The 12,758-nt window shown below is 35.4% G+C and overlaps 1 protein-coding gene across 1 annotated transcript in view; it reads right to left on the reverse strand.

Annotated features, from left to right (window-relative positions):
• Positions 1 to 4,673: 4,673 nt before the first annotated feature.
• The window catches only part of LOC100917591, a 100,121-nt gene continuing 92,036 nt past the window's right edge, over positions 4,674 to 12,758 (reverse strand). The window contains exons 14-15 of the mRNA XM_031968687.1: positions 7,676 to 7,731; positions 4,674 to 7,537 (exon numbers count right to left, since the gene is read on the reverse strand). Of these exons, the coding sequence (XP_031824547.1) occupies positions 7,684 to 7,731 (48 nt within the window). The 3' untranslated portion in view covers positions 4,674 to 7,537; positions 7,676 to 7,683. The remainder of the gene's footprint in view (positions 7,538 to 7,675; positions 7,732 to 12,758) is intronic.

Here is a 12,758-nt window from a genome sequence, read left to right on the forward strand (position 1 = left end):
GACATCAGATGTCATTGGTCCTCTTCAAAAATGAAGGACAGACTATTCTGATAGACTTATGATGAAAGATCCTATCCATACCCAGCGAAGGAATTGATCATATCTGAATACAGATTGAAGCATACACACTCTTTTCCTCTTCTCTCCCTACCCCTGTCTCTCTCAGTCTCTCACTTTATTTTTCTTGATTTTTTTAGGGTGGGAGATATATATATTTTTTAATTTTATTAAAGTTTTTTATTTACAAAACATGCACAGGTAATTTTTCAACATTGACCCTTGCAAAGCTTTCTGTTCCAAATTTTCCCCTCCTTTCCCCTATCCCCTCCCCTAGATGGGAGGTAGTCCAATACATGTTAAATATGTTAAAATACATGTTAAATCCAATTATGTATACATATTTATACAGTTATCTTGCTACACACACACAAAAAAATCGGATCAAGAAGGCAAAAAAAACTGAGAAAACAAAATACAAGCAAACAACAACACAAAGAGTGAGAATGCTATGTTGTGATCCACACTCAGTTCCCATGATCCTTTCTCTGGGTGAAGATGGCACTCTTCATCCCTGAACAATTGGAATTGTTTTGCCTCAGGGAGATACATTTTCTTTTACAGCATGACTTTTATAGAAATGTTTGGTGTTAACTTCACATGCATTTTCTTAATGGGAGCTGGGGATGGGATAAGGGAAAGAATCTGGAATTCCAAAGTTTTAAAAACAAATGTAAAAATTGTTTTAATTATAATAGAAGAAAAATATTAAATAAAAAATGAAGGATAAATAACAACATATTCTCATGGAGGAGGGGCAGAAAGACACAATAGCTGATAGCTATAATACCTTATATGATAGGTATATTAGAAAGATACAGAATAATGTTGCATATGAATATGAAAGGGATGATCATTGTGGATCAGAAGTATCAGCGAAAGGATCCTGGAAGAAGTGGTATTTGAGTTAGACCATGAGGAATATTTAATAATTCATCAGGTAAAGAGTAAAGAACAGGCAAGGCATTCCAGATATAGAGAATGGCATGACTGAAGGTATAAAAGTTCTAAAAGTGGAAGAGCATAGTGCATAGTTGAGGTAAAGCAGAGAGAGAAGGCAAGGGATAAAAAAAATTCAATTTGGCTGGAACATAGAGTACTTGAATGAGAGTAATATGGAATAAGGTTGAAAAGATAGGTTGATTCCAAATTTTAGAGAGCCTGGAATGTTAGGCAAAGAATTTCTTTCTTTATTTTTTCTTTATTAGAGCTTTTTATTTACAAGATATATGCATAGGCAATTTTTCAGCATTGATCTTTGCAAAATCTTCTGTTCCAACTTTTTATCTCCTTCTCTCCACCCCTCTCCCCTAGATGGCAGGTAGAACAATACATGTTAAATATGTTAAAGCATGTGTTAAATATAATATATGTATACATATCCATACAGTTATTTTGCTGCACAAGAAAGATCAGACTTAGAAATAAGGTAAAATTAACCTGAGAAGGAAATAAAAAATGCAAGTGAACAAAACAGAGGGAGTGGAAATGCCATGCTGTGGTTCACACTCATTTCCCAAAGTTCCTTCACTGGGTGTAGCTGGTTCTCTTCATTATTGAACAAATGGAACTGATTTGGTTCATTTCATTGATGAAGAAAGCATGGTCCATCAGAATTAATCATCATACAGTATTGTTGGTGAAGTATATGATGATCTCCTGGTCTGTTCATTTCACTCAGCATCAGTTCATTTAAGTCTCTCCAGGCCTTTCTGAAATCATCCTGCTGGTCATTTCTTATGGAACAATAATGTTCCATAACATTCATATATCATAATTTATTCAGCCATTCTCCAATTGATGGGTATCCATTCAATTTCCAGTTTCTAGCCACTACAAAAAGGGTTGCCACAAACATTTTTGCACATACAGGTCCCTTTCCCTTCTTTAAGATCTCTTTGGGATATAAGTCCAGTACTAACACTGATGGATCAAAGGGTATGCACAGTTGGATAACTTTTTGAGCACAGTTCCAAATTGCTCTCCAGAATGGCTGGATGTATTCACAATTCCATCAACAATATATCAGTGTCCCAGTTTTCCCACATCCCCTCCAACATTCGGCATTATCTTTTCTTGTCATCCTAGCCAATCTGACAGGTGTGTAGTGGTATCTCAGAGTTGTCTTAATTTGCATTTCTCTGATTAATAATGATTTGGAGCATCTTTTCATATGGCTAGAAATAGTTTCAATTTCTTTATCTGAAAATTATCTGTTCATATCCTTTGACCATTTATCAATTGGTGAATGGCTTGATTTCTTATAAATGAGAGTCAATTCTCTATATATTTTGGAAATGAAGGCAAAGAATATTGGGTAAGTAAGAGAAAGTCAGAGACAATTTCTTAGCAGAGGTACAATGTGACTTTGTATAAGGAAGATTACTTTTGCAGCTATCTGAAAAATTACTTAGAGCAGGGTTTCTTAATTTAGGGTCTATGAACCTATTTTTAAAATATTATAATTATATTTCTTTTTTTTTGCAAGGCTATTGGGGTTAAGTGATTTGCCCAGGATCACACAGCTAGTAAGTACTGAGTATCTAAGATGAATTTGAACTTGATCCTTCTGACTCCAGAGCCAGTGCTCTGTCCACTGTGTCATCTAGCTGCCCCATGATAATTATATTTCAATAAAATTGATTTTCATTATAATCCTATATATTTTATTTTATTTATTTAAGAATATTATTCTGAGAATGGCTCCATAGACTTTGCTACACCCCTGAAGAAGTCCATGACACACATACAAAAGTTATGAAGGAAAAAAGAATGTCTATGGGAAGATCTTTTAGTAAGCTATTGCAAAAGTCTAGGAAGGTAGTAAGTAATAATATGTTGCATAATGGTGATGGTAGAGGGAAGATAGAGAAAGAGATGATTGTGAGAGCTGTAGAGGTGGAATCAACATGAACTAGTAATCATTTGAACATGAGAGGTATAGAACAGTTAAGGTTCAAAGACAGCACCAAGTTCACACATGGGAGCTAAAGTGAATGGTGACATCATTGACAGGAATAGTGAAAACTGGGAGAAGAATGGGTTATGGGGGAAAAATAAGCTTCATTTTGGGTAGAATTTGGGATACCAGTGAGACATTCAGATGAAGATATTCTGTTGCCAGTTGAAGGTATACTTAGAGTTCAAAAGAGAAAGATAAGACAAAAGACCTGGTAGTCATTTATATAGTGGATAGATGTGGCTTATTTTAAGGAAAACTTCATTTATTCCTATGCTCTCTCATGTTTTTAATAGGAAAGGGTGTTGTATTTTGTCACATGCTTTTTCTATATCTATTGATATAGTCATATGATTTCTGTTAGTTTGCTTATAGATATAGTCATTTGTGTTTATTTTCCTGATATTGAACCAGTCTTTGCATCGTGGCTTTTAGGTAGTCCATTAATTCTTAGATTATCTCTCCTCAATCTATTTTCCAGGTCAATTGTTTTTCCAGTAAGGTATTTTGCATTTTCATCTATTTTTTTCATTTTTGGGGGTTTTGACTGACTCTTGATGTCTCATTAAGATATTCATTTCCATGTATTCAATTTTAATTTTTAATGAATTATTTTCTTTAGTTAGTTTTATTTCCTCTTTTTGCATTTGGCCAATTGTACTTTTAAAGGAATTGTTTTTTCCATTTCACCAATTTTTTTAAGGAGTTGTTTTCTTCATTTCATCAAATCTATTTTTTTAGAAGTTGTTTTCTTCAGAATTTTTCCCCATTTCACCAAAAGTATTTTTTAAGTTGTTTTCTTCAGTAAATTTATGTTTCCTTTTCCAAATTCTTCTATAATGCTCTCATTTCTTTTCCCCATTTTTTCCTTCTAACTCTTTTAAGCTCCTTTTTGAACTCCTTCAAGAAAGCATTTTGAGTTGGAGACCAGTTCATAATCCCCCTTTGAGGCTTCATCTGGAGGCATTTTTCTTTAGTGCCCCTTGGGTTATGTTTTTCCCTGACTCCATAGAAATTATTGTGAGAAATGCTGAAAAGTTGGGTTTCCACAATGTTGCAAGCTTTGAGGTAGTGTGGGATTGGGATAGTAAGTACCATCCATCAAGAAGTTTTCAGAAAGTGAGACGTTAAGGAAGATTAGGATTCACAGGACAAGTAAGTGATCAATAGAAGCCTTGAGCAAACAAGAAATTGGGGGTGGGGGAGAGTAGGAAGGCACAGATGGATTCAGTCAATCAGAAAGAATCTTGTGGTTTTAAGAAAACCACAAAAATAGCTCATCCAGCCCAAACTGGTTAGGGTCAATGACATGACTTGACCAAATCACTACTGCACCTGCTTAATAGGCTAATTGAATATTAAACAACACACCCCAGAGAAGGAGTTTTCCTCCATTTTTGAACATGGGATGTATGATGGGGAGAAACATGTAGTGGGCGTATCAGAAAGACTGTAATCTGGATAAAATGGACCAATCCGTTTTCTTAAGGGAGGAGCTGCATCACACAAGCAAGTATAAATGTTCCCCTATTTGTGTACTCAGTGCTTCCTCTTCCCATGTAATGGGGAATGTTTACTGGATAATGAATGAATTAAAAAAATTTATTAAGTCATTATGATGTACAAAACATGCTCTCAAGGAACTCATGTATTTTTTAAAAAAATATTTTATTTATTTCATTAAATATTTCACAATTACATGTAAAAACTTTTTAATAATCATTTAAAAATTTTGAGTTCCAAATTTTCTCCCTTCCTTCCCTTCTTCTTGAAAAGGCAAACAATTTGATTTCATATATCCATGTGAACATGGACGTAAAACATATGTCCATTTTAAGCATTTTGTACAAGAAAACAAAACAATAAACATAAAGAAAACAGAAAGTTTACTCCAACCTGTATTCAAAGTTTATCAATTCTAAGATTCATAGTCTAGTAGGGGAGATGGTATATATTAAAGATTTCATCAGATGAAAAGGTTTTATCATACTTAGGGAGGCAATGGCAAAGCAGGTAATAATGTCGTTTTTAATGTTGAACCATTTGACAATACTGAGAACTTTGATGTCCAGAATTTTCTGGGTCTTCAGTAGGTTTGACTGCAGCTCCTGCAAGAGCAAATTGCTGGGTTGCATCTGCACAGGGACTGCTTTTCAGGATGATAACTGAATGTACTGGGCTGAAATCTTCGGTATTGCCAAGGCTCTTGGGCTCTTGGGTTGTTTCTAAACAGGATCTAAAGGGAGATGGTGGTCAAAGTATTGATAGTGGTTTGATTTGTCTGTCACATGCTGTCTCCTCTATCTCTCCTAAGAAATACTGTTATCTCAATCAGGATAGGTCACTTGGGCTCTGTGTGGCAGTTCAGGGCTGTCTGACCTCCATAAAAGTTGCTTCCCTGGAGTGTGACTTTGAGGGCTGGGCTAGAAGCAAGAGTAGTGGCCTGGAGAGCATCTCCACTGCCAGGGCTCCTGTGTCTATCTTTCCACTGGTGGCAGTTGGTCAGAGATACTGGTCTGGAAGCTGTTACTATATCCAAACCACTATGGTCTGGAGGCACTACTATTTCCAAGGCAATTGGGTTCAGAGTGCCGAGTTGTTTCCATTGGGTTTGAGATGAGATGGTATGAAGGTGGTGATGGTGGTGGTGGTGATTTGATTTTCCTGGCACATATGCTTCATGTTTCTCCCTTATGGTGCCCTGCTAGATCAGTTAGGCTGGCCTCTCTGAAAAAAAAATTAAAGCCCCAAAATCAGCTTTCTTTTTCTATTGAATTCCTCACTGTTTCCCTTTGTGAACATCCTCCTTTAATCAGACTCTTATGTTCTTGTCCCCAACAAAGTATGCTCAACCTTGCTTCTGTTTCTCATTTCTCTCATCTTTTGGTTTGACCCACCCCCACCCCCATTTAATGTCCAACTGAAAGTCCTATTCCCTTTGTGGTTTTCCCTTTATAGTTTGCAAAATGTTTTCTATTAGCAGCAGGGTTGATCAGAAAAATCCCTTGATCTGATGAACTCCCACCTTGAAGTTCTCATGGAGCTGGAAATGCATGTAGGCTTTTGTTGCTTCATAGATCCAATTGCTATTGTTAGGGTTTGGGTGAGAGAGAGAGAGGGAAAGGAATTCCTTCACCTTTCTGGAAGTCTAAAGGAGACCTAGTGTTGACTATGTCCTGAGACCTAGTGTTGACTATTTCCTGGCAAAAAAGTTATATCAAAAGAGCCCAGAAAGGAAGAGAAAGGGAATACGTATTTTTAGAGCACTACTATGTGCAAGGCACTGTGCTAAGTGTTTTTGAAAATATGGTCATATTTTAACCTCACAACAACTCTATCAAAAGCAGTTTTTTCTCATTCCATATGATCTGCAGAAAAGGTGGCTCTTCTTAGATCAGTAGCCCAGCCTATAAGAATAGGCCCCAGCTACAGAGACACAGGAACTTCTGGTCATACATATCCTTTAGCTAGGATTAAGGGCCCCAATCTAGTAGATCATAGCTTTCCCAGTGGTTATTACATTCCATACAAGTTATCTCATTTTATCCTCCCACAACCCTGTGACATAGGAACTACATTTATTCTTATTCTCCATTTTACAGACAAGGAAACAGAGGTACGAAGAGACTTGTCCATGATTGCAGAAGTAGTAATTGTCAGAGTTACATAGTGAATTCAAGTCTTTTCTGACATTTAGGTTCAATGGCCTTTCCCGTTGCGAACTTGATGAGGTCTAATAACACAAAGGAGGAATGCATGACTGATGTGAAGAGGAGGAAGTCTTTACAATTATAAAGGCTGAGAGAACATGAGACTAAGATATTCAAAATCACTGATGAAATGTCAAAATCTCTGAAAAGGGTGCCTTGGTATGAAGGGAAGAAGAAGAATGCATGTCAGTTCTATAGTCACTAAGCAATGAGGAAATGGGTCCTAGAAAGCCTAGTGAACTGACGCAATTGGAAGAGGATAATGGATTTCAATGATTAGAAGAAAGGCAATCCATTGGTGACTCACACTGTTCAGTGAGGAGACCAATCCTCTTACTTTTCTCACTGGAGGGATAGGAGTGAGACAAGGGAAGATATCGAAGTGAGAGTGCATGGTGAGGATAAAGGGAATGGAATACCAAAATCCTTGAAAGCCTGAAGTTTCCATGGAAGAATGATTTCTGGATGCACTGCTTCCATAAACTTTGCAATAGGGGAGCAGCTTCCAACTCTTCTGAATTGGTATATCTCATGCTCTTCATCAACTAAGTTAACAAAGAAAAAGTTTAACAGGTCATGTTTCTGAAATATATCTTGTTCCTGGATTGAGGAAATGCTACTTGGCTTAGTTTCTGGGGGTGAAGACATTCTTTTGGCAGTAGAACTTAGATGTCATAGTTTATTTCTGAAGAATTGGTGAAAACAATGTCAGATGTCCAGAGTGTGTTTTGACTCGACAAGAAAAGTTTTTGGGTTTCCTGTCATATGGAGGGTCACCTTTTCCATGGGAAAGTCTGTCATCCCTTTGTTGCTGGAGTGGAAAGGCAGAGGGAGACAGATATCATAGCATGCTAAGATTAAGCACTGGAAGGAACCACAGATTATCCAATCCACCCCCCTTGTTTTATAGATGAGGAAAAGGTCTGGAGAAATGAAGTGATACTCTTACCTGATTACTTAGATGGATTTATCATAAGCAGATGTTTCAGAAAGTGTGGCTTCTCTCTGTTGGAAGGAAGAGGAAGACATGGAATATTAGTAGAGAACAAAACCAAAGTAACTCTGATTCCACTTGGTCCTTCATGGCAAGAAAAATATAGATGAAGGACAGATGGCATGGGCAAGTGCAATGTGTAGCTGAGAAAGTAAAAGTTATCAACCAGGAAATGTATGATTGGAAAATGAGATTAATTGGTCATGCAGCCACAAAAGGAGAAGTCAGATAGAAATCTGACGGAAAGTAGATTGGAAATTCAGGAATCTCTGTTGATTTAAGTTATTCATCAGTCTCCTCTAAGTGTGCTCTGGTGAAGTTAAAGAATCTCTTCACTTCTGAACATTCATTTCAATTTTACTAAGGAATGGGGCAGCTAGATGATGCAGTGGATAAAGCACCAGCCAGGCAATCTGGAAGACTTGAGTTCAAGGTCAGCCTTAGACAGTACTTTTTAGCTGTGTGATCCTGGGCAAGTCACTTAAGCCCAATTGCTTTGCCAGAAAGAAAAGCAATTTAATTTAGAACAGTTTTGGTTACTGTCTAACTTGCTTTTTCAGTTCTATGAATTCATTAATATTTATTATTTCAAGAAGATGAATCTCAGGTTAAGGAACTGTGGGCTTAAAATCTCAGTGCACTGACAAATGCACTTTCCTTCAATGTCACAGACAGTCATCAATGATTTATCCAGGCCATATAATAAAATGGAAATTAAATGAAAAGTCTATTCTTTCCAACAAATTTTCTGGATTACACTGAGGGTAGGAAAGAAAAATTTTCTTTTTGTTTTGTTTTTTGACTGTTTTTTTTAAAAATAAAACTTTCCATCCCTTTCTGCGATATGATTGGTGAAGTTTTAACATGTAGTTTCTCTGTTTTCTATTTCTACACTGACCCATGTGATGGCCTAAGGTGAACATAGTTTACATAAGCTCACATAGAACATATTTAATAATATTTCTTTGCTGTAATAAGTTCTCACCAAAAGATGATATAAGCAGGGTTCCTATATAGTATATTCAGTCTACATAAGAAAACCTAGAAGGAGGAAACCTGTAGGCAAGTGCTATTCTTCACAATAGGCATTACAGACAAGACAGTAAAATGGAAAAGCACTGAACTTTGAGTCAGAAAAAACTTGAATTCTAATTTTGACTCAGTCATTTAATCTGTATGACTTCAGGCAATCATTTACCCCGAGTGTCAGTCCAAAAAATGGAGATAAAAATTTTTATACTATTGGATTCATAGGAGTGTTATGAAGGTTAAATGGGATAATGGATTTGGAACATTTTATAACTATTACTAGATCATTCTTTGATAATGGGAATCTGGGATGATGGCAGAATAGATCAGAAATTTCCAGGTTCTCTAGATTTCCTCCACAAACAGACAGAATATCTCCATGAAATGAAAAATAAAGCAAAAAAAAAAATAAAGGAGTAAAGTAGTTGTCTTCCTAAGATAACTTGAGAGGACCTCAGGAAAGGAAGACTTCCAGGGGCTGAGATTTGGCATGAGTAACGTAGACAGCTCCAGGCCCATTCTGAATTAATAAGCAGTATGTTTTGAGAGCAACTTTGTCAGAAAGCAGACTAGGCCTCAAAAAATTTCATCTCAGCCATTCATCTTATTCACAGCACCGGGAAATTACCTTAAAAAACTGTCTTTACATTTGAAAAATAAAATACTATTTTAAAAATATGAAATGGACCAAAAAAAATTACCTCAAAGTCTCAGGCATTTTTATCTTCCAAACTTTCAAATAAGGAACAGCAGACTGCTGAGTAGGGGAAGATTGAAGGATTCCTTGCTATTTTTGGAAGCCAACCCTAGCTGTGCTGACCAGAAGTGATCTTCAGCTGTGGCTGTGAGCCGGGAGGAGCAAGCACCAGGGATAGAATTCAGAAGATAAGATAACAGCAAGAACTTGAGGTCTAGAGCAGTATTATGCACAACTCGAGTTTAAAACCTGAGTTATAATACTATAAGCTACTAAATAATAATAATAACCTGCTAAAATAAAATAAAATATAAAAATGAGTAAGCAAAGGAAAAAGAACCTGACCAAAAATCATTACATTGGTGTAAAAGATCTGGGTTAATATTCAGAGGAAGATATTGAGGTAAAAAAAAAAAAGCCATTCCTATCCCAGAGTATCATCAAATGGTCATGATTCCAAAAAGAGTTCTTAGAAGAATTTATAAAGAAATTCAATAATTAAAAAAGAGAGAAATCAAGGTAAAGGGGAAAAATAAAAGCAATCCAAGAAAACGATGAAAAAAAAAGTTAACTAGTTGGTAAAAGAGGTTCAAAAATCTTAAGGAAGAAAACAATTCCTGAAAACTAGCTTTGGGAGGAATCAAATGATAAGACACCAGGAAGTAATAAAACTAGAAAAAATTAGAAGAAAATATGAAACATCTCTTTAGAAAAATAACTGATCTGGAGAACAGATCCAGGAGAGACAATATAAAAATTATCAGACTACCTAAAAGTCATGACCAGAAAAGATTCTGGATATAACATTATAATAAATTATTAAGGAAAATTGCTTTAAAGTTCTAGAACAAGAAGGTTAAAAGTAGAAATATAAATAGAAAAAATAATCTGCCCTGAAAGAAATTCCAGAAGTAAAATTTACAGGAATGTCATAGCCAAGTTTCAAAACTCTCAAGTTAAAAAAAAATATTGCAAGTAACAAGAATAAAACAATTTAAATACTGAGAGAATACAGTCAAGATTCCATAAAAGATGGCAACTTTTACTCTAAAAGACGTAGGTCTTGGAACATTATATTTCAAGGAAAAAAAGAGCTGAATTTGCATCCAAAAGTAACTTATCCAGCAAATTTGAAAATAATCCTGAACAAAAAATATTGAATATTTGATAAACTGAAAGCTTTTTAGGTACTTGTAACAAAAATTACCAGAACTTAATGGAAAATTTGATATAAAACATCCAGAAGATGTTATATATATAATATATATGAGTTATGATGATTATAAAAAAATTGCATAAGAAGAGGTAAAAGGGAGAACTTATATTATAAAAACAGAGTATGAAAGGGAGAACTAATACAGAGGAAGCAGGTGTGGGTAGAGGGCTGATAATGTTGGAATCTTATTCTCATTTGGCTTGAAGAAGAAAAAATATCTAGAATGGTTTAGAAGTTTTCTGAACTTGTAGAAAGGTGAGAAAACTGGGTGAAAGGGAGGGGTTTGTGGACTGGGACTTGGGAGATTGGGGGGAGAGGATGAAGGGACTTATGAAGGGGTGTGTGGATTCAGTTGGGAGGAAAGAGGAAGGGATGGGGAAACTCGGATAGATGGATGAAGTGTGGTAGTATGTGTATGGGAGAAGATAAGGTAATGGGGATATGGTAAAAATAAAGGTTGAAAAAGAAAACAGTAAAAATAGGACAGAGGAAAATTCACGAATAATAACTTTGAATATGATAGGGATGTTTATAACAGTTCTCTTTATGGTGGCAATTTGTGGTGGAAATTTCAGAGATCCTTAACTATTGCAGAATGGCTGAACAAGTTGTGCTGTATGGTTGTGATGGAATACTTTTGTGCTATAAGAAACGATGAGCTCGATGATCTTAGAAAGACATGACATATGAAATGATGAAGAGCAAAGGGAGAAGAACTAAGAGAACATTTTATTCAGTATTAGCAATATTGTTTTAGACAATTTAGATTAAGAATGACTATGAATGATGACATAATTTTAACTATTGTAAATATGCAAATGAAAAAGAAATGAAGAAAGATAATATCTGAATCCAGAGGAAAAAATGATAAACAAAAGTATGTATAGAATAATTTTGCATATTTATATTTGTGTATATGTGTGTGTGTGTGTATTTATATATTTGCCTATTTGTGTCTAATGGCACCCATCTCTAAGGGGGGGGGAAGGGAAGGGAAGCAAAAAGGGAAAAAAGAAATTTATATGATAACTTTGTTGTATATTGGAGGGAATAGCAAGTTGTAAAAAATGAATTTGTAAGTTTAATGTGTAGTCATCTCTTCTATTATACTATGTTTTGGAAATGCTTATTTTATTCTATGAATTGGAAATAAAATAAATTTTAAAAAGAAAAAAATAGATGCTGAAATGCCACCATGATCTCATCATCATGGGTTCTTCCTTTAAAGGTGCAAAATATAAGTGATCCATATCACATTCTGTTTCATACTCTGCTATAAATTTTCTGTATAAAATACATTCAACGTTCTGGAGGTCTTTCCCTGGATCTTGAAATACTTCTATTTGTGTAGTACACTAGGTATCTTTAAGATAGTTCTTGTTCTTGCTATATAACCAGTAGACTTCCTTTTCTCATCATTTGTTTTCTGGGTTATAGCTGTTACCCAAATTCTTGCATTCATCATTGTTGGTACTATTCTGCAGCTACTAGGTTGCCTAGTGGATAGGACACTGGATTCAGAAATAGAAAGAACTAAGTTCAAATCCAGCCTTATATACAAGCTGGTGGTCCAAGCCAAGTTACTTAGGTTCTTTCAGCCTCAGTTTCCTCATATATAAAATGGGGATAATAATAGCAACTACCTCCTTATTGTTGGTAAGATAAATTAAGATAATATTAGTAAAGTGCTTCACAAACCTTTAAATTCTATATAAATGTTAGCTATTATTGGCTAGGGTTAGTTAGGCGATAGAATGAATAGAGTGCTGGACCTGGAGTCAAGAAGACTCAAGTCAAATTAGGCCTCAGACACTTAATGAAGCTATGTGATCCTCGATAAGTCACTTAACCCTGTTTGCCTCAGTTTCCTCATCTCAAATTCAGTATGTTTGCCAAAAAAAAAAGCTTCAAATGAGGTCACAAAGAGTCATACACGATTGAAATGACTGAACAACAAAAGCAAATTATTAACTAGTCATTATTATTTGTGCCCATTAGAGACTCTCAGTTGACTTCCATCCCTTGCCAGTTTGATTCTTTGGAGATTGTGGTGTTTATTGTGGATGAATGAGCAAGGTTATTTAACCAGCCTTTTT

This window comes from Sarcophilus harrisii, chromosome 4 (assembly GCF_902635505.1).
Source record: "Sarcophilus harrisii chromosome 4, mSarHar1.11, whole genome shotgun sequence".
Lineage (NCBI taxonomy): Eukaryota > Metazoa > Chordata > Mammalia > Dasyuromorphia > Dasyuridae > Sarcophilus > Sarcophilus harrisii.